The sequence below is a fragment of the Geotrypetes seraphini genome, chromosome 11 (genome assembly GCF_902459505.1).
Source record: "Geotrypetes seraphini chromosome 11, aGeoSer1.1, whole genome shotgun sequence".
Classification (NCBI taxonomy): Eukaryota; Metazoa; Chordata; class Amphibia; order Gymnophiona; family Dermophiidae; genus Geotrypetes; species Geotrypetes seraphini.
The window spans coordinates 120,870,418-120,897,155 of NC_047094.1; the positions used below are offsets into that span (position 1 = coordinate 120,870,418).

Here is a 26,738-nt window from a genome sequence, read left to right on the forward strand (position 1 = left end):
AGGTTTTCCCTGGTCTGAGTGTGGCAAGCTAGAGATCAAGAAAAAGAAACAGAAACTTCCACAGACCCAATCATAAAGCAAAGGCTTTAGAAACAGAAAGGGAGGAGTTTCAGCTTTTATAGGGAAGAGAACAGAACTGCAGGCAGGGAATAGAAACTTAACTAGTGAGAGAGCAAACGGGTCTATAACAACATAAGAGAGGTATGGTGGTAGTGAATTTTCTCATTTAGAAAATGTAGATGCAAGAGAACAGTTTTTAGAGGCATTATTCTTAACCTGGGAATGTCGGTTCTCATTTCAGCTGCTGAGAATGGCCCCTAAGCGCAAACGCTCAGCCTCTGAATGGAAGCAGGCTGGTAATGAGAGCTTCAAACACGGCCAGTATGGGCAAGCAGCTGGATATTACACAGAGGCCATTAAGATCTTTGAGAAATCAGGTACGTGGCTTACCTATTTTGCTTGTCTTTTGTGCCTCTATTAAGGGCTGATAGAAGCCATCAGTGGCAGCAGTACTTAATATATTCTTTATAACTGGTAGCATTAAGATAGTTGTTCTAGTGCTGAGTATAAGTAGTTCTGTAAAGTGGCTTGCTTTTAATTTATTTTTTTGTTCAGACACTATTTAGGATCTTTTGGGGTAGTTGAGAGGACTAGAGGGTCATTCCATGTCAAGTGGACCAGGATCCCACGCTTGACCCCCCCCCCCCTTGAAATCCAACCAAATTTTACAGGGGTGTTGTCTAGGGTCTCAAATGAAACTCTGCAAAAAATTTTGGATCTATCTCAATTTAATCAGGAGCTAGGGGTGGTTGAATAAAAGCAATAGATCCACTCCCATGCCTCATGTAACCTAAAACGCCAACTTTGCTTAAGCACTGCAGCAGAAGGAAACTACCTAAGAGTTTGAAATTTTGCAGTTTGGTACAATACCTTGGGGCAAGTTTCTGTGCCAAGTTTGACATCTTTTGCAAACGTGCTTCCATTTCTACAGGTCAGCAAAGTAGGCAAAATTCACGAACAAAAATGTTGGGCAAAGTTTGACTCCATACTGCTTCTGGTAGGTAAGTCAGCTGAGGGTACAACTTTACCAGCAGACATGTACCATGAGGTACTTCCAAGATTTTCAATATGAGCTTTTACAGTCAAGTGAAGCTGAAGATATGACCATCCCAAAAATATGGCTTTATATTTTTTGGATGGTCATATCTTTATGCATAAAGCCATATTTTTGGGATGGTGATATCTTCAGCTTCACTTGACTGTAAAAGCTCATATTGCAAATCTTGGAAGTACCCCTCTCACCCTACTATTCTTAATGGCCTGGTCCACCTCCAGCTCAGAACGGTTTACATGAATTTATTCAGGTACTCAAATATTTTTTCCTGTCTGTCTTGGTGATGGGTTCACAATCTATCTAATGTACCTGGGACAATGGGGGAATTAAGGGACTTGGCCAGGGTCACAAGGAGCAGAGTGGGTTTGAACCCACAACCTCAGGGTGCTGAGGCTGTAGCTTTAACCACTGTGCCACTCTAAAAATCAAAATGTAGTAAAAGTGAGCCAAGTATAGGACAAGCCATTGTGACATCACTGATGAGGTTGGCTCTTAGGCATTGGTGGAATGAGACATTATGATGTCGCAATACCAGCTCTGCTTATCAGAGGCTGAAACTTGTCACACTATTCATTCATTCAATTTTCTATTCTGTTCTTCCAGGGGTGCTTAGAATGTTTACATTATTTTATTCAGGTACTCAAGCATTTTCTCCTCACAATCTATCTAATGTACCTGGGGCAATGGGGGATTAAGTAACTTGCCCAGCGTCACAAGGAGCGGTGTGGGTTTGAACCCACAACCCCAGGGTGCTGAGGCTGTAGTTTTAACCACTGCGCCACACACTCCATACCTCTCCAGTATACTCTATCTCCAGCAGGAAGATGGATGGACTTTCTCAGGCTCCTGGATTCTTCCCTCCAGCTTCGGCTCCCATTGCATATTTGCCTTGGCAGTAGCCTAGTGCTTTGGGGATATACATGGGGAGCCAGGTCAATACCCCCCTCCTATTTCCTTACTCCTGCTGTCCAGTACTGCCTACAGGCTCCCCCTCACGAAAAAAAAGCCGTTTGCTGGCATTACCTGACTTTACTTCCCGGGGAGCAGTGCAGTACTATTTCCTACTCTGGCTACTACTTTAACTGCATGGTTTGAGACGAGGAGACTTCCCTCATTGTCTGGGGTGGCATGGTGAGTTTCCCTCAAGCTCCGCGTGTGGGGGAAAGGACTAATGGTGAGTGTCACGACGGAAGCAAATCACTGTTAGCACATGGTTTGGGGTCTTTAGTCTCAGCTAATCAAACACCGCCTCCAGTGGAAGGGTGAGCTCTTTAGTAGCTGCTGTACGCTAAGCAGAGGGTTTTGACGATACCTAAAATCTTTTTTTCCTGGGCAGTGGAACTTCATATTGCTTAGCTATATAGTCTGGGCTCCTCTTCCGTACATGCTTCACTTTTCATTTGCTCATATTAATTGTCATCTGCCATTTGGGTGCCTAATCTCCAGGTCTCATAAGGTCCTCTTACAATTTTTATAATCCTTTTGTGATTTAACAACATCATGTCATCAAACAATAACCTCACTCATTATTCCTGTTTCCAGATCATTTCTAAATATATTAAAAAGCTGTGGTCCCACTACAGACATCTGGGGAACCCCATTACCACCTACCCTTTTCTAGTGAGAATATTGACCTTTAAACCAATTCTCTGTTTACTATCTTTTAACCAGTTCTTAAGCCTCAGTAGGAAACTGCCTCCTATCCCATGACTTTCTAATTACCTCAGGAATTGTTTGAGGTACTTTGTCAAATTCCTTCTAAACATCCCATACCTAACATCAACCAGCTCACCTCTCTATCCAAATGTTTATTTACCCCTTCAAAGAAATGTAGCGGATAACCCTGGACTAAATCCATGTTGGTTTGTCCCATTAATCCATGTCTATGTATACAGTATGTTCAGTAATTTTGTTATTTATAATAGTTTCGACCATTTTACCTAGCACCAATATCAACTCATCTTTAAAAATTGGTGTTACATTGGCCACCCTCCAATCTTCCAGAACCACACTTGTTTTTAAAAGATAAGAACATAAGAATTTGCCTCCGCTGGGGCAGACCAGAGGTCCATCTCGCCCAGCGGTCCGCTCTCGCGGCGGCCCATCAGGCCCACTGCCTGAACAGTGGTCTCTGACTAATTTTACAATTTACCTCTAATCCTATCCCTGTAACCTTACCTCTACTCTTATCTGTACCCCTCAATCCCTTTGTCCTCTAGGTACCTGTCCAGACCTTCTTTGAAGCCCTGTAGCGTACTTCTGCCTATCACATCCTCCGGCAGCGCGTTCCATGTATCCACCACCCTCTGGGTGAAAAAGAACTTCCTGGCGTTTGTTCTAAACCTTTCCCCTTTCAATTTCTCAGAGTGCCCCCTTGTACTTGTGATTCCCCTTAGTTTGAAAAATCTGTCCCTGTCCACTTTTTCTATGCCCTTCATGATCTTGAAGGTTTCTATCATGTCTCCCCCGAGTCGTCGCTTTTCCAGGGAGAAAAGCCCCAGCTTTTTCAGTCTGTCAGTATATGAGAGGTCCCCCATACCCTTTATTAGCTTAGTTGCTTTACTCTGGACTCTCTCAAGTACCGCCATGTCTTTCTTGAGGTACGGCGACCAGTATTGGACACAGTACTCCAGGTGCGGGTGCACCATTGCATGATACAGTGGCAGGATGACTTCCTTCATCCTGGTTGTGATACCTTTCTTAATGATACCCAACATTGTGTTTGCTTTCCTTGAGGCTGTGGCGCACTGCACCGACGCCGTCAATGTTGTGCCACCATCACTCCCAGGTCTTTATAAGTTCATTTTTTAGTTTTATCAGTACTCTGGGATGTATACCATCTGGCTCAGGTGACTTTCTATTCTTTAGTTTGTTAAATTGTCTCATTACATTTTCAAGGTTTACAGAGATTCTATACATAATCTGCAGAAAGTGTTCCTGAATCTAAGCCTGCATGCCCTGGCACCTTTCAGCATGTGCTGCTTAATTTTATGCTTGCTTCTTGCTGAGATGCTGCTAGAAGAGAAACATGAAGAGATTTATAGGGAGAGATATAGGGAGAGAGGCCCTTCTTCTTCCTTTTGACAGCTTCTGCATGCTTGGAGGCCTGCTGCCTTAACATCCCTACAATCTGGACCAGTGTCCCACAAACCTTTCAGCCGATGGCACACTAAACCTGGTGCCCTGGCCGGAAGGCACCCTTAAGTGTGCGGACGTCTGTGTGATGACATCACATGCATGTACAGAGGCCCTCTGGCCGTGACCCTGAAGCTGTCACTTCGGTGAGGGATCCTGGAGGAGGAGAGGTGCGGGGCAAGGAGGAGAGTCATCAGTGCCAGCTGACTGCCTACAGGACATGCCTCTCGCTGCGAGAGCCACGTCCTAGCAGCAGGCGCCGGCTACTATCCTCCTTACCAGCATCTCATCAGGACACCTGGAATCTGCTGTGGCACACTAGTGTGCCGTGACATACAGTTTGCGATATACTGATCTGGACAAAAGAGGTTGTTAGCCTGAGTTTTATAGTAGAATACAAACACAAAGTTGATCAGCTCTGGTGCATCTTCCAAATGTTTATGAAAATTGCCTTGATGTGTTTTATATTTGCTTGCAAACAAAATTAATTAAAATAAAAAAATCAACTTTGTGAGTATTTTATATTTCCACACTTTCTCCACTCCAATGATTTTAGGTTTGAAAAATCCTGAAGAACAGAGTATCCTTTTTTCAAACCGTGCTGCATGTTACCTTAAGGACGGTATCTGTTCTGAGTGCATCAAGGACTGCTCTAGGTAAGTACAGAAGTTCTTGCTTTTGCTTTGTGTCATACACAGAAATGCACAATTATTTGCTCCATGTATCCTTCCAAGTGGCAGAACATTTCAGTTCTCATTGAGCTTTATGGTATATGCGGACTACTTTGTATTGCACTGATTTAAGTTATTATACTCCCAATATTTTTGTGTGTAGTGCCTTAACACAGGGCCGAGAATGTCCCAGTGGAAGGAAGCTTGAAGCCAGGTTCTTGAATAGAGATTTTATATTGTTGTGCATTAATTTTCAGGGAGACGGACCCCAGCAAGTGTCATTTTAACTTTAACATCTCAATGACAAAATTGTCCTGATATCCCCCAGCTGCTTTTAAAACAACTGGACCCAGAATATGTTTGTTTATTAAAACTCTTGCTATAACATTTAAACTATAAATAAGAACAAAGCAGTTTATAAAATAATATAATATAGTGATAAAAGAATTCCATTAAAATAAGAAAGATCATTCAGATTTATCAGATAAGTTCACATGCACACAATACACAGGAATTCAGACTGTCGAGTCTAAAGGGAAGGCTAATCAAAAGTAATGTGATTTAAAACTTTTTTTAAACCTTAGTAAGGATTCTTCTTTTCTTAATTCTAATGGCAAGATATTCCATAGAACTAGATAGAAAAAAAAAAGTACAATGTCTATAGTACAGGGGTGCCCACACTTTTTGGGCTTGCGAGCTACTTTTAAAATGACCAAGTCAAAATGATCTACCAACAATAAAATTTAAAAAAAAAACACAAAGCACACTGTACGCAGAGAAAATGTTAATTATCAGGGAGTACCTGTGGATCCAAGATGGCCACTGCATGTTTGCTGCGGTGAGGATGCCGTTGCTTTTCAATTTTACCTGCACTAAATATGCCGAAGAGACGGGGCAGGAACGCTGGTGGTACCTCCCGGCGATTGACTGCCCCTTCGGTAGCGCTCAACGATCTTCTTCGGCGTCTGCAACAGGAGCAAGAAACGTCAGGGGCTAGCCCGCTTGGGACACCGCCGGGGAGTAGTGCAGTGGTGAAAACCTCAGCTCTCGATGTTACCTTAAGCCCCGACGTGAGGACGCCACCCCATCAGCCATTGCCGCAGGCAGCCAGCTCTCCACGGGACCAGAAAGCACCCGAAGAGGTAGCCCTCTCGTCTCCGGAGGACAGTGTTGTTGGAGGGCTTGCCTTTTGAGACATCTCAGAGTGGCATGCTCACTCTGGTAGGACCTGCAACCGGGACAACCAAGGCTGGGGGAGCACAAAACTTCATGGAGGTAAACCAAATTTCAGAACAGTCTCTCACAGCACAAGTATACTCTTTTATCCCAGGACAAGCAGGCATGATATTCTCACATGTGGGTGACGTCATCTATGGAGCCCCGATGCGGAAGCATTTTCAAGCAAACTTGATTGAAGATTTAAGTTTGCTCTGCTGCTCCACGCATGCGTGCCTTCCTGCACTAGGGGGGCATCCCCTCGTGGTCTCCAGTTCAAAATTTTCCGCTGAGCCTAGAAGTCGTGTTTTTTCAGGCTCTGCCCCAACTGCCTTCTAGCACCGTGATTTTTTCTTGTTTTTTCTCGATTTAGTCGCTGTGCGCGAGTTTTTTCTTGTTTCAACTGTTCCTGCTTCGTTTTCCACCGACCCGGAGGCTTCCGGATCCCCGTGGCCGCGTGGCTATTCGAGCCGCGACCAGTTTCGATTCTATCTCCCGGCCTTTGACCGGCTTTAAAAAGTGCTCCCGGTGCGAGCGGCTTCTTTCCATCACAGACCCGCATCGCCGGTGCATCCTCTGCCTGGGGGCCGCTCATCCAACCGACTCCTGCCCCCAGTGTGCGACTTTCCAGAACTGGGCCCTCTGTCGAAGGAAAGCCCGCATGGCGGATCTTTTCGCCCCGGACCAACCCTCTACCTCGGCCTCGAGGTCGGCCCCGAATACCTCGGCATCGCCTCGAGACTCGAACCCGAAGTCCTCGGGACAACAGAAGACCTCGGCTCCGGGTAAGTCCCCTCTTCAGGTTCTATACCAGCAAAGAAACCAGCCTCGGGGATGCCGGCGACGCATGGGGAAAGTCCCATGCTTACAGCCCCGGCGAAGCCCTCCAAGCCTTCGGGCCGTGCCTCCACCACACGGGAATACTCTGATACGAGGTCGCCCCCGGTGGAGTGCACCGAGGCAGTGGACATGCCCTCGATGCTGTCCGTGCCCGTTTTCCAGGACCTACTCCGAGCGATGATCTCGTCGGAGCTGTCCGCTGCAATGGCCCATTTGCAACCGGCCTCGACCTCGACCCCGCATGTGCCAGACCAGCCTGAGCCTCGCGTCGAGCCACCTCGAAGAAAAGCGCGCAAGCTTCGCCGCATTCCATCCTCCTTGGACTCCTCACCGAGGCGCTCTCCCTCCACAGACCGCCGCGGTGCAAAACCCACCACCGGGCCATGGCCAAGTCCCAACCGCCTGCGGCCTCCAAACCATCCCTGTCCTTTTGACGAGATTCGCGGAAGGGGGCGGGCCCCCTCCGCCACAGTCCCAGGCCTCCTTCCCATCGGAGGTCGCCTCAAAGCCTTTTACCCTCGCTGGGAACAAGTCACGTCGGACGCATGGGTCCTTGGCGTGATCTCATCAGGATACTCTCTCAACTTTCGGGCCATTCCTCCAGACAACCCCCCAAGGAATTGCCCTCCCAACTGGACGCAGCTATCCCTACTCCTCTCCGAGGCTCGAGACCTGCTTCGCCTCAGGGCAGTGGAGGAGGTTCCCCCCGACCAACGGTACCGAAAAAAACGGGAGACCTACGCCCAATACTAGACTTGAGACGCCTCAACAGATTTCTAGTACGGGAAAAATTTTGGATGCTTTCCCTACCGACCCTCTACCCCCTGATCGACGAGGGCGACTGGCTCTGCTCCCTCGATCTGAAGGAGGCGTACACACATGTCCCAGTACACCCCGCCCACCGCAAGTTCTTGCGTTTTCAGGTAGGGGACTGGCACCTACAATACCGAGTCCACCCCTTCGGTCTAGCATCATCACCTCGGGTCTTCACCAAATGCCTCGTGGTGGTCGCCGCAACCTTACGCTCCCAGGGCCTCCAGGTATTCCCCTACCTGGACGACTGGCTGATCAAAGCCCCGTCCAGGGAAGGGGTTATCTCAGCGACCCAACAGACTATTACCTACCTACAAAGTCTGGGGTTCGAAATAAACTTCCCAAAATCCCAACTACGCCCCTCGCAGTCCCTACAGTTCATCGGGGCCATGCTGGATACGGTTTGCCTCCGTTCCTTCCTCCCCCCTCCGCGCCTAGAGGCGTTAGTAAGTCTGAGTCGAAGGATCTGTCTGCTGACCTCGGTATCAGCCCGACAGATGATGACTCTCCTAGGCCACATGGCCTCCACCATCCATGTCACACCCTTCGCCCGCCTCCATCTGAGAATACCTCAATGGACCCTGGCCTCTCAATGGCGTCAAGACCGGGACCCGATAGACCGTCCCGTGACAGTGACTCTTTTCTTGCAAAGATCGCTCCGCTGGTGGACCCACTCTTCAAATCTTTCCAAAGGTTTACTCTTCCTCGCCCCTCATCACAGCAAGGTACTCACCACGGACTCGTCAGAGTACGCTTGGGGAGCCCATCTGGACGGCCTACGCACGCAGGGGATGTGGTCAGTGGAAGACCGCCGCTGCCACATCAACGTGCTAGAGCTCCGGGCTATCTATCTCGCAGCTGTAGCTTTTCATTTATATTCCATGGGTTTTCAAAGAGGTCAAGACAGCTAATTTTATGCAATGTCACCTCAGTAACAAATATACAAAAATAGACAAATATACCCCCTCCCTTTTTACTAAATCGCGATAGCGGTTTTTAGCGCAGGGAGCTGTGCTGAATGCCCTGCACTGCTCTCGATGCTCATAGGCTCCCTGCACTAAAAACCGCTATTGCGGTTTAGTAAAAGGGGGCCATAGTGCAAAATATACACAGCAGATAAAAATTCTCAAAACGGATACACTTTGATCATTAAATTGAAAATAAAATCATTTTTCCTACCTTTGTTGTCTGGTGATTTCATGAGTCTCTGGTTGCACTTTCTTCTTCTGACTGTGCATCCAATATTTCTTCCCTTCTTTCAGCCTCCTGTATGCTTCCTCTACTCCAGTTCTCATTCCCTCCCCAAACTTTTTCTTCCTCTCTCCCTGACCCCTCCCCTTTCTTACTTTCTGTCTCCCTGCCCCCCTTTCTTACTTTCTTTCTCTCTGCTGTCTTTCTTTGTCTCTCTGCCCCCTTTCTTTCTTTGTCTCCATGCCCCCCTTCATTCTTTCTGTCTCCCTGTTCTTCCTCCCTGTCTTTCTGTCTCCATATCTGTCTGTCTCCCCTTTTTTTCTCCCCAAGCCACCACCTAGGCTGTCGTCTGGAAACAGGCCCCCAAGCCACCACTGACATCTGGGAACAGCCCTCAAACCACCACCGCCGTTGCCGCCGAGTTCTCCCAATTTCCTGACGCCGCAACAGGTCAGCAGCCTTCCCCCCGACGTCAATTCTGACGTCAGGAGGGGGGGAGGCTGGCTTGCCTGGCAGTTCTGTAGTCGCTGCTGGCGTTGGGGAACAGAGAGAATGCAAAGGCAACGTGAGTCAATCGCGGAGCCTGGGATGGGCTCCGCAATCGACTCACGTTGCCTTTGGGATCGATTGGTCGATCACGATCGACCTTTTGGGCATCCCTGGTCTAGTAGATGCCAAATGTGCTTTAGATATATGAGGTAAAGCTACTCTGTTATCATCTTAGTAATCGCCATGGAACACAGAACATCACCAATGATGAAAGATATGGAGGTTGTAATTCAAACAAAGCTTAATGCGCTAACATCAGAATCTTAGATTTAATTCTAAATTCCATAGGTAACCAATGAAATCTTAGATTTAATAGTGTTACATGATCCCTCATCCTAGCTTTACCTAATAAATAAATAGCCGTTTTCTGCAATGTCTATAACCTCTTCAATTGTGCCAGTGTATTAGTATATATTTAACAGAGGAAAACTGTTGTCCTATTCTTTCATATCAAGCAGCTACATGGGATAAGGACTTCATAATATTGTTATTAACCTCTATTTCCTATCTACATTTCAGGAAACAACTAAAAAAACTTACCTGTTTTCTAGATTTTTGAGCAATTAAAATATTACAGGTTTCTCTTATATTCTGTTGCAGTTCATTATTTAATTTTTTGTTAACCACATAGAACTTAATGGTTATTCAGTCTAGAAATTGATGTTCCTTTGCAAAGCAGCAGATGAATCCAGAGACCAGTGGGATATAGCTCACATCGACCAGCAGGTGGAGATAGAGAACTGATTTCCAGTTGGCCTTATAGCCTGGTGTTCCTCCTGTTGAATCAGTTTTGCTCTATCTCCCAGCGGTGGTGGAGCTATCTCTCTAGCTCCTGGATTCTAACGGTGCCTGGTGGATTGGTGATCTTTTAGTCTCCTCTGTTGAGCCTTTGGCTCTTCAGTTGGATAGGGGTGCCTGGCTGATTGGTGCCGGCTTTAGGAGTTACACCTGGGCCCTCCCAGGTCCCTTCTCCACCCTCCCCTCCGAGTGATTGAGGGATTTTGCCTGCTCTCAGCGTTGGTTTCTTCATTCCAGTTAAAAAAAAAAAAACAAAACGCTTCTGCCTGTGCTGAGCTGTGCCCTGGTGAGGTAGCTTTCGGTTAATTACCAGCTTTATCCTGACTGAAGGGGGGCGGGCTGAGAGCGTGGTGAGTACTTGCCTTCTGTTTTGCTCTTCGTGGTATTTGCAGGTGCAAACAAGGGTATGGCGGCGTCAAAAGCTTCGATAGCTCGTTGGGTAAAAGAGGCTATTGCGTCGGCTTATCTGTTAGCAGGGAAGATCGTGCCGGAACAGCTTCGTGCACATTCAACTCGTGCAGTGGCAACGTCGTGGGCGGAGTCCGGTGGTATGTCTTTGGAGGAAATTTGCCGAGCGGCCACTTGGTCGTCAGGGAACACCTTTTCTAAGCATTATCGGCTGGACGTGGCAGCCAGTGCGGAGGCAAATTTTGGCGCTTCGGTGATTGCAGAGGCGACTTTGGCTTCCCACCCAGTTTGAGGTTGCTTTGCTACATCCCACTGGTCTCTGGATTCATCTGCTGCTTTGCAAAGGAATGTAAAATTATGTCCTACCTGTTAATTTTCTTTCCTTTAGAAGCAGCAGATGAATCCAGAGCCCCACCCAGATGGTCTCTCGCTCTCTCTCTCTCTTGTTCTTTGGAATTCTGAGTTCGGTTGGGATATTGTTGGTGATTATTAATAGTTTCTTACATTTCTGATTACAAGGTTTTTCACTGTAATGAAGTTTTTTCCTTTGGTTTGAAGGCTCATGCTCCTTTATTGGAATGCTGGGGCAATATGCATAACTGATTCAACAGGAGGAACACCAGGCTATAAGGCCAACTGGAAATCAGTTCTCTATCTCCACCTGCTGGTCGATGTGAGCTATATCCCACTGGTCTCTGGATTCATCTGCTGCTTCTAAAGGAAAGAAAATTAACAGGTAGGACATAATTTTACATTATGTTATGTAGTGAAAATGGAGCTAGACATCACTACAGTTATTTAGGAAGATTCAAATAATAATTTGAAGGAACAAGTTCCAACTGTGCTGGAGGACTGCTGGGATATTAAAATATCCCTTCTTAGATCTTGTTGCATCTTTTTGTAATCATGGACTGCTGACAGTAGGTTTCCAGCATTAGTTCAGTGTTTTTTGTGTTCTGTCTCTCCAAGCATTGGGAGGAAATACACTTCTCCCTCAATATTCGCAGGGGTTAGGGGCAGAGCTGGCCTGCGACTATTTTAAAATCGCAAATAATATTTGGGCCGGTTCTGACCCTCCCCCGCCTTCCCACAGTATCCTGGACCTTACCTTAAACCCTCTGAGACTTCCCAGAATCGTACCTGGTGGTCTAGCCGGCTTTCGGGGCAGGAACGATCTTCCTACACTCCTGCCCAGTGCAGATCACTCATAGGAAATGGCTGCTATGAGCTCCCGTTGTAGTCTTGAGAGACTACAGGAGCTCACGGCAGCCATTTCTTATGAGTGATCTGCATGGGGCAGGAGCATAGGAAGATCGCTCCTGCCCTGAAAGCCTGCTAGACTACCAGGTAAGGTTTTGGGGAGTCTCAGAGGGCTTAAAAATAGCCCAAAAAATTAAAAAACAAAACAAAAAATTTTGCAAATAATGGATACTGAAACCATGGATTCGGAAGGAGAAGTGTAGCTAATGACCTCATGTACATCTGTTTGCCTATGTTTAAATCCTATATTGAAACACTACAATGAGATTCAATTTTGCCGTTTTTGGTTGTAGTGCCTTGGACTTGATTCCTTTTGGAATTAAACCATTACTCAGGCGTGCAGCAGCTTATGAAGCCCTGGAGAGATACCAGCTTGCATATGTAGATTACAAGACTGTCTTACAGGTAGACTTCAACTTACAAGCAGCACACGATGGCGTTAACAGGTATTTTAGAAATTCTTTACCCTTTTACTGAATTATGAATTTTTAACATAAAAAATATGCTTATTTAACATGTGGTGCTGTAGGATAATTCTGAAGCCTAACTGAAAGACCTGATTTAAAGTGACCAGGTGCATGAGACGATGGGAGGTGTAGAATAATCTCCTCCTACCCCCAGAAGATCCAGTCAAAAGAGAACCAAGATTGGTTGTGCAGATACTTAGATGCTAGGTGGTTCCCCCACCCCCATTTCCATCTGTAGGAAAAACCTTAACATACAAGTTCGAAAGTTCAAGAGAGCAAAATAGGTAATGAAAAGTGAAAATTTTGAACAGTTTACAATAAAAAAATACTCAAATCAGTGGCATAGTATGGGGGGTGGGCGGACTGTCCTGGGCACCAGTTACTTTATGCATATGGTATATCAAAGATGGATTATTGCAATGCATTGCTTGTAGGAGTACCTGTTAAGTGTTGTGTTTACGAGTACAAATCGCTGTGGTTTATTTGTTAAAGAATCTGAGTATTTCAGGACCATGTTTCTCCAGCTTTGACTTCAGTGCATTGGCTCCTGGTAGGGAAATACTGTATATTTAAAGTACTATTTTTAGCTTTTAAAAGTTTTAAAAACGTGGCCCTGGAGTATTTGTTTATACCACTACTGATGACTTGGGGAGTCAATTCTGAATGGTTTGCATGAGCTTCAGTAAAGGTGTTACAATACATGAGCTTCAGTAGTGGTGTTACAATATATGAGATAAATATATGTGAATCTTACCTATTTGTACCATCTATATTGTTTTTGTATTGTCATATACTCATCGTTCTTTCATGTTCCAAGTAGGGGGTAGCCTGCTTCCTCTATGTTGTTATTCTCCCTAAATGTTTCTTTGTTTGCTAAAGTGTTCTGTGTAGAGTATCATCTTTATTCCTTTCTTGAACTTTTTGGTGTCCTTTGCTAGTTTTAATTCCTTCGGAAGAGAGTTCCACCACATTGGGGCCATCGTAGAACATTCTTTTCCCAACTCTTTTGTATTTTATGGCCCTGAAGGCGGGTTTTTCCTGTAGGTATTCTTGGCTCAAGCGTAGGGCGCGTGTTGGTGTATGGTTGTCTAGTCTAGTTGCTAGGTATGTTGGAGAAACTTCCAGTTTATGTCCCAAGTCCCATTGTGAATCACTTGGAATCTGCTCGAAAGTGGGCATATTCTCATTTTGTGCCAAAATTATGAAACTGGGTTTCCTTTATTATAAGAGCATTAAATGGGTTATTGTTGTTCCGGAAGGCATTAAAAATACATGTATTCTGATTTTGGTCACATGAATAGATATTTTCTTTTTAACTACTGTATTGGCTTTCTGTAGTATGTATGCTTTATGGATGGATTGATGGATTATGCTTTATTGATGGATTATGTAGGGATGTAAATCACAAGATGAGTCTTGTTTATCTTGTAATTAATGAGGATTTTATGAGTTTATGATGTATGTCCTATTTTTTATTGTTTATGTAAACTTTGTAATCCACCTTGAGTTTGGAGACGATGAGCTAAATCAATTGCAATACATAAGGGTCTTGTAGGCTGACGCTCATAACTCTGGTGCTATGAGGAACTGCGCCAGAAAATGAGCCATAAAAATAATTTCCCAATTCTCAGTGTTAAATAACATGCAAATTATACATGCGCTGTGCAAGGGGAAGGAACACGTGCACAAGAATTTTGCATTAAGCAAAGCTCCTTTGCGCAAGCCCATTCAAACCTAGAAGTGCAGGCGCACATTAGTGCCGTTCTGTTCCTTAAAAATAAGCTTACACAGAAAACAGGCACTCAGAGGCTTACACAGGTTGCCTTCCTCGTTCAAGTAAAATCAAAATTGGCAGATTTTTAAAAGGAAAATCATGAGAAATCCTCTTCTAACACCTCTGAGCTGGTCATAGGTTTCCAGTGTTAGGGCAGGGGTTTTTTTGTGCACTGTTCTCTGAGCATTGAACAGGAATAGCTAATGACCTAAATTACATCTGTTTGCCTACATTTAAATGGAATTTGTGCTGATCTCCAGTCACATCTTAGCTCATGTGCTGGAGCATTTTGTGTATCCTTTGCACATTAATATACATGCTTTGCTAATTGCCTCTAGTGCTAGAGTTTTGAGCAGTGTCCTGCTGTCTCTTAAAGGGAAAGCACCCAAGGTCAAATGTCACTTCATAGAAAGTGGTGAAAGATGAGTTAAACTCATAATGAAAACGATTTGCTGCTGCTCTCATTATACTAGTTTTTAAAATTTATATTATAAAACATTCTGATTTTGTGTTCTTGTTTTGTTGGAAGAATGGCTAAAGCTCTGATAGAGAAGGATGGTACCGAATGGCGTAAGAAACTCCCCCTCATCCCTTCTGTACCTCTATCTAACCAAACAAGGTGGGAGATGACACCTGAATATAATTTGACTGACACAGACACTAAAAAGAACATTCCCTTAAGGGAACAAAACGGTGTGCTCCCTTTGCACAAAGGTATGCTATTCAATTATAAATACTTTCTCTTTAAAGGGTGGTTATTGGAGAATTTGTCCCCCGTCCCTGCGGTTAACCGTGAGAAACCATCCCCATGTCATTCTTTAAGGAGAGAGGGAAGAATCACAGTATGAATGGGCCCAACCACTGACCCTCAAGTCTTTCATTGAAGAATGCTGGTGTAGAAGGTCTGAGGTTGAGATAGACACTGAAGAATGACAATCTCTGGTATCCAGAGCAGATATTGTGATGTCATAATGTCTCATTCCACCAATAAGAGTCAAGCTTATTAGTGATGTCACAATGGCTTCATTATCTTATACTTGGCTCACATAAGAATCAGAGTATGAATGGACACAGCCACTGACCCTCATGCCTTGCATTGAAGAATGTTGGTGTAGAAGGATTGAGGTTGAGATAGACACTAAAGGACAAGGGATGGTTTCCTGTGGGACAGTGACAAATTCTGTCACCATGTAATTCTCTAGATGACATACAGAGGTAAACTTGATCATAGTACAGATACCAAATAGTACTGTACTTTATCATTTGGACATTTAAAAACTCAAAATGTCACAGGATTGAAGATAATTAATAAAAGGCTCAAAATAATTCACACTCAGCACAAATGTAACAAGAAATAGCTAGAGACTTTTTTTTTTCTCTAACTTCCCACAAGGATATGACACTATTACTGCTCTGCTTCCATAGGTATTTTTGTTATGGAAAAATACAAATGTTCACCCCAGAGATTCATGCATTAAAATACAATTTCAGCATTGCATGAAAGACATCATAAAATAATGAAACAGAAAAGCACAATTACTTACCATAACAGGTGTTATCCAGGGACAGCAGGCAGATATTCTCATACATGGGCGACATCATCCATGGAGCCCGGTATGGTCAGTGTCAAAAGTGCATTGCCACTTTAAGTTTTTAGAAACTTTGTGACTGCCCGCACCGCGCAAGTGCCTTCCCGCCTGATGTCAGTTCGTGGTAACTCAGTTCCGTAAGCAAGCTAAGAAGCCAGTTAGGGGAGGTTGGAGGGATATGAGAATATCTGCCTGCTGTCCCCAGATAACACCTGTTACAGTAAGTAACTGTTCTTTATCCTAGGACAAGCAGACAGCATACTTTCACATAACATAACATAATTATTTATATAACGCGAAAGCCTTTTGATTCGAGGCGGTTCACAGGAAAAATGGCTGAGGAGAATCCACGAGTTACAGCAATGGAGAGAGGACTGAAAATTGTGCCTGAAGATAGAAAAGTGGCCATTGTAATGTCAATTTTTAAGGGTTCTAGACTTGATTGGAAAACTAGCCTGAAGTCGGTGTTGGACAAAATGATAGAAACTTTTAGAAAGAATGGGCTGTTAATTTTTTTTTTTTTTTTTTAATTTTTTTTTTATTAAAATGCCTTATTTAGGTAGGTTGATTGTTTTGCAGTGGTTCATCTTGATTTTAGAAAATATGACTTCTGTGATGTTTTTATTTCAATTAAAAAAAATTTCTAGTGCCTACAGAAGGTGAAATTCAACGAGCCAAAGCTTTAAAAGAAGAAGGAAATGAATGGGTAAAGAAGAAAAACTATAGAGAAGCTATTGATAAATACAGTGAGAGCTTAAAGTTCAATAACCAGGAAAGTGCAACATATACTAACAGGTAGAGAGTAGAGCTGTGTTAATTTTTGCATGGTTCATTTGCATCTTAACCCTTTAATTGGCAGATGATGAAACCGCTGCTTTACATAACTTGATAATGAACGAGAGCAACAGTGCCAGGTAAACAGGCATTTGGAGACGCAGATCTCCCATAAGAGCCATAGAAGATACACATTGCTTCTGAGCAATAATGCCAAATAAAGGGTTAAGTAAATGTAAAAAAAAAATTGTGGCTATAACCTTTTTTTATGGGGCCACAAGTGGTTTGTGACACTTGAAAGGGGAATGTGATTTGATATACTGCTTTTCTGCACTTACAATCAAAGCAATTTACATATTATATCCAGGTCCTTATTGTGTGCCTTGAGCACTAAAATGAGGTATAGTACATTTAAATACAACCAGGCTTCTTCAAATAATGCATAGTTTTAAAAAAAGGAGGAGAATTTACAGCATCTATTTTTTCAGACTTTAAAAGTCCTCAAACCTGGTCCCAAAGGCACAGGGCTTAATTTCAGGAAGTTGGGGGGAGGGGAGTTACACTGCCTGGAATAGAGTTCCATCACTTCTTTTTAGTCTGCAGGGTATCCAACTATCCCTTCCAGGCAGCCTGTAGGGGAGAGAGTGAGCTCAGAGCAGTCACTGCTCCCTAATCTACCCCCCCCCCCTTTTGCTTGGTTTACCTGCCGCTAGCCATCCTGCCCTCTTCCCTTGCTCCACATTTTCACTTCATTTTTTTGCCTTCAAATTAAACCCTGGTTAGGTATCTGAATTTGTTCCTTTGAAAACTAACTAGGCTCAAGCATCTAAATTTAGGTGGCCTAGTGGTTAGCGCAGGTTGTGAGTACAATTCCTTTGTAACTCTGGGTAAATCACTTAACTCTTCATTGCCCCATGTACAAATAAGTACCTGTCTAAAATGTGTAAATCACACAGAAAAAGACGTATTCAAGTGCCATTCCTTTACCAAGGTGGATGTGTGAATTAAAGCTTAAAGGGCCACTTTGTCTTATTTAAAGTTATTTTTCATGTTATGTACAAAAGGCGTCTACATCTAACCAATCTGAAATGAAATTGTACTGTTGCTCAACCTTTAATTGAGGCATTCAGCGCAAAAGTGGGCCATGTCCACTTTTTGCATTTCTAAGCCAAACTTTAGCCAAACTTTTAGAAAATGTAAAGATGTTGACATATACTGCTACTGCAAGCATTGCTTATTCTTTTTACTGAAATTTTGGCCTAGGGTGAGTGTTTTAAATATCTTGTGATTTTTGTAAAGGCAAAGATAAAGTTCTGCTTAGAAATGCAAAAAGTAGGCATGGCCCACGTTTGCTCAGTAGGGCTCAAATGTTGATGGGACCTGACCCCTAGAAACTTATACCTTCCTTGCCCATGAAAAAAATATTGTCACGTCAGTGCTCACACATGCAAACTATAATCACCAAACTAGTAACTATTTTCACTGACAAACATTTCCTTCTAGTGGCATATAACAATGTTTCTCAATCTGATCCTTGATGCCCCCTTTCTGATCTGCTTTTCAGTCTAGCCACAATGAATGTGTAAGAGATTTGCATCCACTGAAGGCAAACTTATCTCACACCTCTTCATTGAGGATATACCTATAGCCTGATTGGGTTGAGAACGGCTACACTAGAGAAGAGAAGGTTGTGAGTTTTAGAACTAAGAAATGCTGCCTTATAGCTAAGAGGGCCAGTGTTTGGACAGAGCCACAAGTTATATGTGTATCATAAAATACTTGCATAGAATATATGCACAGCATCATTTGACTCGGAGCAGGTATTAAATTTGTTATAAAATTAGCCCCTTGGGAAGCTAATTTTATAACAGACCACTTACTTTTGTGGTAAAGGTAAGCATATAAGTTGCACAAACTTTCCTTTTTGGAAATTAGTTATATTCCAGAGTGACTGTTAATTAATGGTGCGTCAGTTTGCAGTGCACTGCCTCCAGAGCAGGAAATTTAGAATGGGTCTGCTTAGCATGAACAGATTTAATTAACATATATGCATAACAGGAAAAGTGCATGCATTTAAGGCTAAACCCCATGCAGCCGTGCTTTTGTCCGTCAGCTAAACCTTATATATATATATATACAGTCAAACCTCGGTTTGCGAGTGTTTTGCAAGATAAGCAAAGCGTGTCTCGCAAACTGAGTGTTGACTCGATTTGCGAGCACCCCCGATAACCGGCATCGCTCCCCCCCACTCGCAAAGGGCCCCCCCCGACCAACTTTAACTCACCCCCCCTTTGGCACCGGCACGCAGCCCACAAGTGCCGGTGCCGCTTGAAGATCTTCTTCCCAGTCTCTGCTGACTTTGAGCATGCATCTGCGCATGCTCAAGCCCTTCTAATTCTCCCTCTCGCCGAGAATCTCGGCGAGAGGGAGAATTAGAAGGGCTTGAGCTGCGCAGATGCATGCTCAAAGCCGGCAGAGACTGGGAAGAAGAAGATCTTCAAGCGGCACCGGCACTTGTGGGCTGCGTGCCGATGCCAAAGGGGGGGTGAGTTAAAGTTGTTCTGGCGGGGGGTTCCTGTTCTCACGGGGGGGGGGGTGCCGATTCGAGCGGGGGGGGAGGCCTTTGCGAGCGGGGGGGAACGGTTCTCGTGCTGGTGCTAGACGGGGGGGGGGGGTTAGTTAAAGTTGGTCGGGCGGGGGGTGCCAGATCACACGGGGGGGACTTTGCAAGCGGGGGGGGGGGGGCGCAGCACCCTGGCCTCGGGGGGGGGGGGGGTGAACGTATCAAAGCGAGTTTCCATTATTTCCTATGGGGAAACTCGCTTTGATAAACGAGCATTTTGGATTACGAGCATGCTCCTGGAACGGCTTATGCTCGTAATCCAAAGTACCACTGTATATATAAGCTCTATGCACGTAAATTTTCATATGCATCTACCTTGGGCAGTTCCAGAAGAGCTATTTTTGTGCAACAAATGCTGTTTTACTTATTGCAGGGGTAGGCAATGCCGGTCCTCGAGAGCCGGAGCCAGGTCAGGTTTTCAGGATATCCACAATAAATATGCAGGGGTAGGCAATGCTGGTCTTTGAGAGCCAGAGCCAGGTCAGGTTTTCAGGATATCCACAATAAATATGCATGGGATATCGACAATAAATATGCATGAGATAGATTTGCATCTCAAGGAGGCAGTGCATGCAAATACATCTCCTACATATTCCATTGTGGATATCCTGAAAACATAACCTGGCTCCGGCTCTCGAGAACCAGAATTGCCTACCCCTGACCTATAGCAATGCCTTTGACAATTGCTCACTTATTGCAGATATCTTCAGATTTACATTTCCCACATTGTACTTATTAAACATCCTATGCTTAATACTGCCCCCCCCCCTCCACCCCCAGTATAGTTCTGTAAGGCAGGCAGTCTGAGGCATAACTTTTGTATATTTGGAAATTAAAGATGTCTCCTCTGCTGGTTGTTGTTTTTTTTTCCTGTTTGCATTCCAGAGCTCTTTGTTACCTATCTCTGAACCAACACCAGGAAGCAGTTAAAGATTGTACAGAAGCTTTAAAGCTGGATACCAAAAATGTGAAAGCATTTTACAGGCGTGCTTTAGCACTTAAAGAACTGAAGGTAGACAAATTTTTTTTGCAGAAACACTACAACATAATATTATTTAAGTAGCTCCAGTCTACACGTTTAGCAGTACAGGAACAGTGTGCTAGCATGAAGCCAGCCCTATAAAGTACTCATTCCACAGCCACAAAATGAAAACTCCTCCTTAGGCCTCGCCTTCCTCTTGAAACCAGATAACGTGAAATACAGCTGGTGTACAGTAGTCTCCCTCTTAAAGGTTGTAACTACAATTGTACCTTTTAATACTAAATATTTTCATAGTGACATTTCCTTAGCATTTATACCAGACGAGTCCAGAACCAGTGGGTTATGTTTGTCGACCAGCAGCTGGTGAGAGAGAAACAAAATATCTTTGTGATTCACCCCTTGGAGGGGCACTGTGCAGCCTTAGAATGCTCAGTATTTCTCTGCCTCCACTGGATGGGATGGATAGACTGTAGCTTCTGATGTTTATTAAAATCTGATATACCACTAACAGCTTCCAATTATAAAAATGATTTAAAGGAAAGAATCACATTTTATGTAATGCAGTCTGGTTTCCTACAGCAGTAACACAGTGTGGATGAGTTTCAGGCCGATCAGAAGAGATTTTAGTTTTGAAAGTAAAATGTGCTCAGAATCATAAAAATAAAGAAAGATATAGTTATAGATCGTTTATACAAGATAATCATTAATTAAAATTTTTTAAAACCTGCTCTCATGTCTTTCAGTTTGTATCCACGCCTACTAGTCAAAGTTGTTCTGAGGAATGTCCTCAGCAAAAGCTTGTTGGAAAAAGAAGTTTTTTAACAATGTTTTAAAGAACCCAATCTCAAATAACTAGGGAGTTGGTTCCATAGACTGGGGGCTAAGTAGAAAAAGGCTTTATTTCTAGTAGACTCCCATTTAGTTCTCTACCGATGGTATGACTAATCTGTTATCTTTTCAAGATCTAAGGGAATGAGATGGAACATAAGGAATTATTAAATTATTCAGATAGTGTTTCATTTTCAAGAACTTACTTATGTATAAGCGCTAGGATTCTGAACTATGAAATGGAGTGACATGGTCAGAATTTTTGTGTCTTTTAGTGCAATGTTTTGTAGAGTCTGCAATTATTTAAAATTTGCTTTAGAAATCCTGGCCTATGACATTACAGTAATCCAAGTTGGAGGTAAAGAAAGCATGAGTGTCTGATGGATCTTAATGTCCTCAAAGTATAAATCCCTTTTTTCATGATTTTGGAAATTTGGTCATTGAAGGTTAAGTTGGAGTCAACAAAGACTCCTAGATACTTACAAGGGGAATTGTTTTATCACAAAAAGAAAGCTTAATTTGAAGGTCTGGAGCATTAACTGTAATTCAGCATGAAATACATTTTTCAATATTCAGAATTAGTTTATTAGAAAAAAGCCATGAGTTAACTGTTTTGAGACAATTTTGAAGGCTGCCTGGGTTTGTTGTAATAGGATATCATCAGCATAGCAATATCTCCCGATCCCAAGTTCTTTGGAGAGAGGGGCAACAACAATATTAAACAAAACTGGAGCCAAGGAAGAACTCTGTGGCATTCTTAACAGTTCAAATTTATGAGATATGGAATGAGCTGTAACAGCTGAAAAAGAGAGATTTGAACCATAACCTAAAGCAGCTAATCAGCTTATAAGGCGATGAGGAGCCATGAGTTCAAAGGCCGAAGCAAGGTCCAAGAATAATGCAAATGTTCAGTGTCCGTCTTGTAAGCAGAGCAGAATTCAGTGTAGTTTAAATAAAAACAGATAGCCTCCACAATCCTCTCAAACACATGAGCAAGTAGGAAGCAAACTGTCTTGAAGGGCAATGGTCCGACAGCTACTCTTAATTCCCCTCCCTAAATTGATCGCTTTCCATTCTTCATGCCACTTGATGTACAGTAATAGGAGGCTATTCAAACTGCATGAGTCAGCATTCTTAAGGCCTGCCAAAGGAAAACATACAGCTTAAGTTCCTGTACTTAAATCTGAAATTAACTCAATTACCCCATTCAACCCACCCTAAAACTACTAGGAATGACGATAGATAGATGCTGCACCATGCAACCACAAATCAATAAAACAAATCAGAAATCATTCGTAGTTATGAGAAACTTAAATTCGAAAATTCTTTGATAGAACACAATTCCGGCTCTTAGTACAAGCCCTAGTCCTAGGTCTCTTAGACTATTGCAATATTCTCTCCTCCCCTGTCCAGCATCAATGATAAAACAACTACAAACAATCCAAAACACAGCACTGAGACTTATATATTCATTGAGGAAACATGACCACATCACAGAGGCATACCTCAACTCATACGGCTTCCAATTCCGGCAAGAATACTAGTCAAATTCTACTGTCTACTATTTAAAACCATAAAATGCGACAGCCCAACCTACCTTAACAACCACCTCATCCAAACTAAATCAACTAGACACAGGAAAACCAACACTTCATTCACGCACCCTCCAATCAAAGAAGTAAAACGGAAAAAACTATATGATGGCCTCCTAGCCACACAAGAAGCAAAACTCGTCAACTCCAATCTACTACTTATGACCCCAAACTACAAAACATTCAGAAAAGAAGTAGACACTACTTTTCAAGAAATTCCTACAAACGACATAATATCAATAGCTTTCTCACTTCCTAATACCACTTCCCCATACCTTCCTGATTCCCCAAAGCAACCTCATCTACTCTTTATTTCCTCTAGAAATTACCAGATATCTTCTTCTTGTAATACATTTTTTGTAATTCTTTTGTAATCCACCTTGAACCGCAAGGCAATGGCGGAATAGAAATCTCTAATGTAATGTAGTCTAGAGGTAGTAACCATACAACTGTAGTTAGTTACATAGAAACATGATGGCAGATAAAGGCCAAATGGCCCATCTAGTCAGCACTTCCACAGTAACCATTATCTCTCTCTCTCTCAGAGATCCCATGTACCGATCTCGCGCCTTCTTGAATTCAGACACAGGCTCTGTTTGGACAGAGAATGAGGTTGAGACTTCTGTCTCTCTGATTGTATAGACCACACAGAAAAAGCAGTATATCAAGTTATGTCCGCTTTACCCTTTTGTTGCTTTGCACGGGGACGCTGACCAGCAAGCCTAGAGGATGATGAAGATGGCTGACTATAATGACATATTTGTGTTGTAGTAGTAGGAACACCTAGATGGAGCTGCATATCTTCTAGAAGACAGAAGTTTGAGGCTTAGACAAAATGGTCATGGTGTCTTGTGTGTTTTTTATTTTATCAGCCACTTTTTCAATCTTGTCTCAAAGGAGATCACCCTCCCCCCCCTTACAAGGAAAGGTGCTCCTGGATTGAAATTTCCATATCAGAGATCCTGAGCCAAGCTAAACAGTGCATAGCAATTACCACCGCTGATGTTCTAGAACAGTGTTTCTCAATTCAGTCTTGGACAACTCCCTTACCAGTCAAGTTTTCAGGAGACTGTTGAAACTTGAAAACTTGTACTACGCTTTGACAGCCCAAGTTAATAAGGTGAAACAAGACTAAGAATTCTCATCGAGAGGGCTACAAAAGAGCCAGTGTTAGAAGAATAAGTATTTATACATCTCTCCAAGGATTAAGAAGTTTCTTTAATGGGGGAATCAATATCCTCCGTACACTTTTAAGAAATCTATCAATTTAACCACTTGCAGGACAAAGCTGCATGTTATTTAGCTATGAACTTATGTAGACTTCAGTACAAGGCAACTATCCTGAGTCGCTCTTTGGATAATTATTTTTCCCCACCCACTTTACTACATTCATCTGGTATGGACATTTAAGGAAGAAGACATTTTATGCCTTACCCAATGATGATTTTCATTCCTTTAGTCCTAATAGACCAGTCCAGAAACCCTCCTTACTTGAATACAGTATTAATGAATATTCTTCCATTCTGAATTGTTCTTTTTTTCTTATTTCTCAGTTCAAAGTACCTCTTATTTTACAGTGTTTCTAACTTCTTGGTGGCTTCTCAGGTAGTTTTTGATCCAGTTAAAGAGTTGAATTTAGTGAAGTACAACAGTTTTCTTCTTGGTAATGGGTCTTTATATTAAAATTGTTCATCTTAGTACTAATTATTGAAACCGTCCGTGTCTTAACTTTTTTTTTTTTTAGCTCTGGCACCCTAAACAGAGCAAATGTTTTTCACAGCACATTATAATTGAAATTATAAAATTGAAAAACCAAGAAAAAAATTAAATTCGAGAGTTATTTAAAGTTCTTTAAGCTACATATAAGTAATTGTAACAACAGTGCAACTAAAATAGATAGAATAGAATTGCTAATCAATGTGATGGATGTGCTTGTTTTTGAGTGCAAATTAACTCAAATTCATGACTCGATAGTCAACAAGCAAACACGCATTTCATCATCCACCATTTGCAGTCGTTCTCTTTTTTCTATTTAATTTCTGTCAGAGCTGAAAATCCAAGTTCGCAAAGATAAGAAGATCCAAACGGTAACAAAGCCTTGATTGCTTTGTTGCTCAGGTTAGGATAACTACTGCATAAGAAATAAAAATAAAATTGCTTGCCATTAGTTTTCAAGGACCAATCACATCAAAGAATGATACTTGTCTGGGCAGTTGTATCCTTACACACACAGACACTCATAACATTGACAGACTCTTGCGTATACAACAATGTATATGTCATCTATTCTAGTGTATACTTATGAAAGGGATTTTTTAAAATAAAGTAAAATTCTGGAATCTGTTCAGGGCAAACCACTGTGCAGAGAAACTGCTTTATATCATTGTTGGGCTGTGGTGACTGCATTGCGATCCCCTGTCTTTAGTTGTCTGAGTCTGACATCGAGCAGCAGTGTAAACAAACACCATTGCTTGGTCCTTCTAAGATTGCACAGTACTCTTTAAAAGGTGAATCACAAATAACTTTGTTTCTCTGTCTCCATCCACCCGTTCTGGCCTGACCAGACAATTTATGATAAAGCAGAAGACATAGATTGAATGCACTGTTTTCTTTTTTTTTTTCTGCCAGGATTTTGCATCAAGTCTTGCAGATCTTAAACAACTTTTGGAAGTGGAACCAGACAATACTGCAGTCCAAAAATTATTTCAGGATGTGCAGAAGTTGATGAAATGAGGGCTGAAACACCCTCAACAGGATGCTACAGCTAGAAGACCATGCTTGCTCTTTCTATTATAATATAGGGACCATATTCAGTATATATTTAAAAGAAAAAGTTAACTTGTACAGGGTTATAACAAGAGAAGAACTGATACTCTAGCATGCCAGAGGCAGTGTTGGAACCTGCCCATATACCTATTTTTCATGTTTGTTTCTAAATATCCTTTGCATAATTAACAGTCTGGCCGTGCTCTACAACCCCACTGTTGCTTGGCAGAGAGGACTGCAGGTGACGGCAGCTGTGAGCACATGGTATTAAAGAGCTCAACTGGGATTTGCTCTTTTCTTTATGTTCTACCTAGGCATGTGTTTAATGGCCTTATTTCACTGCTGCTGAGGTGTGAATCTTGCACTAGTTAATATTTAGTAGCTCTGCATGCTGAAGGCTGCCGAAGCTATTGCTCCATTGTGTAAACTGTCCCTTCAGCTCAGCCATGGTACTGGCTAGTACCTCCCTTGTTTGTTTTCTTGCAGAACTATTTTTTTTTTATTCGTTACTGTCAGTTTGCTTCCTTAAATGGAGCAGGGACAGGTGCTGCTACAGAATATTTCTGAACCTAGCTTTTCATTGGCTTCAGCCATTATTCTGTCATACATGGGTTTATCAATGTGGTACGAAATAGCAATCCAAATCACAAAACAGTTGGATATTGGCTTAATCCCATTTCTATGAGTAGTGGTGTCTATGACACAGGGACAAATTTGTCCCTGCAGGAACTCAATTTCCCCATCCCTATAAGCTCTGCCTTAACTGCACAAGCCTTGAATATTTATGATTTTAAAGTGTTTTGAGGCTTGTGCAGATAGAAACATGATGGCGGATAAAGGCCAAATGGCCCATCTGCACTAACCATTATTTCTTTCTCCAAGAGATCCCACATGCCTATCCCAGGCCCTTTAGAATTCATATACAGTCTCTGTCTCCACCACCTCTTCTGGGAGGATAGAGCTTCCAGGAATGGGACAGGAAAAGAACGCGATGGGATGGGGAAAAAATTTGTCCCCGTGTCATTCTCTACGCTGTTACTGCAAAAACCTTGCAACACTCCATAAAACTTTCTAACCTTAAGAGTACACCAGCCTCTTATGAAGATCAACTATCCCATTTAGGAGGTTTCTGTAAAAAGTGTAAATCTGTTGGAGCAATGGTTGGCTATTGTACCGTAGGACCCCTCTGGTCTTTATTTCATGATTGCAATATTGCTTAGTAACCTGAGGTAGACAATGACTTTTCAGTAGCTTAAGGTGAGTTATATTTAATTCTGGCAACTTTGTGTGTCTGTTCCTGAAGCAGTGGCAGATTAACCCTTTATTTGGCAGTGTTGCTCAGAAGCAAC

The 26,738-nt window shown here is 42.8% G+C and overlaps 1 protein-coding gene across 3 annotated transcripts in view; it reads left to right on the forward strand.

Annotated features, from left to right (window-relative positions):
• Positions 1-26,051, forward strand: part of TOMM34 (translocase of outer mitochondrial membrane 34) — a 35,000-nt gene extending 8,949 nt beyond the window's left edge. For all 3 annotated transcript variants that reach the window (XM_033962990.1, XM_033962991.1, XM_033962992.1), the window contains exons 2-8: positions 302-437; positions 4,806-4,905; positions 12,288-12,440; positions 14,765-14,949; positions 16,472-16,619; positions 20,107-20,233; positions 25,252-26,051. In XM_033962990.1, the coding sequence (XP_033818881.1) occupies positions 311-437; positions 4,806-4,905; positions 12,288-12,440; positions 14,765-14,949; positions 16,472-16,619; positions 20,107-20,233; positions 25,252-25,356 (945 nt within the window). In that variant the 5' untranslated portion in view covers positions 302-310 and the 3' untranslated portion in view covers positions 25,357-26,051. The remainder of the gene's footprint in view (positions 1-301; positions 438-4,805; positions 4,906-12,287; positions 12,441-14,764; positions 14,950-16,471; positions 16,620-20,106; positions 20,234-25,251) is intronic.
• Positions 26,052-26,738: the final 687 nt, after the last annotated feature.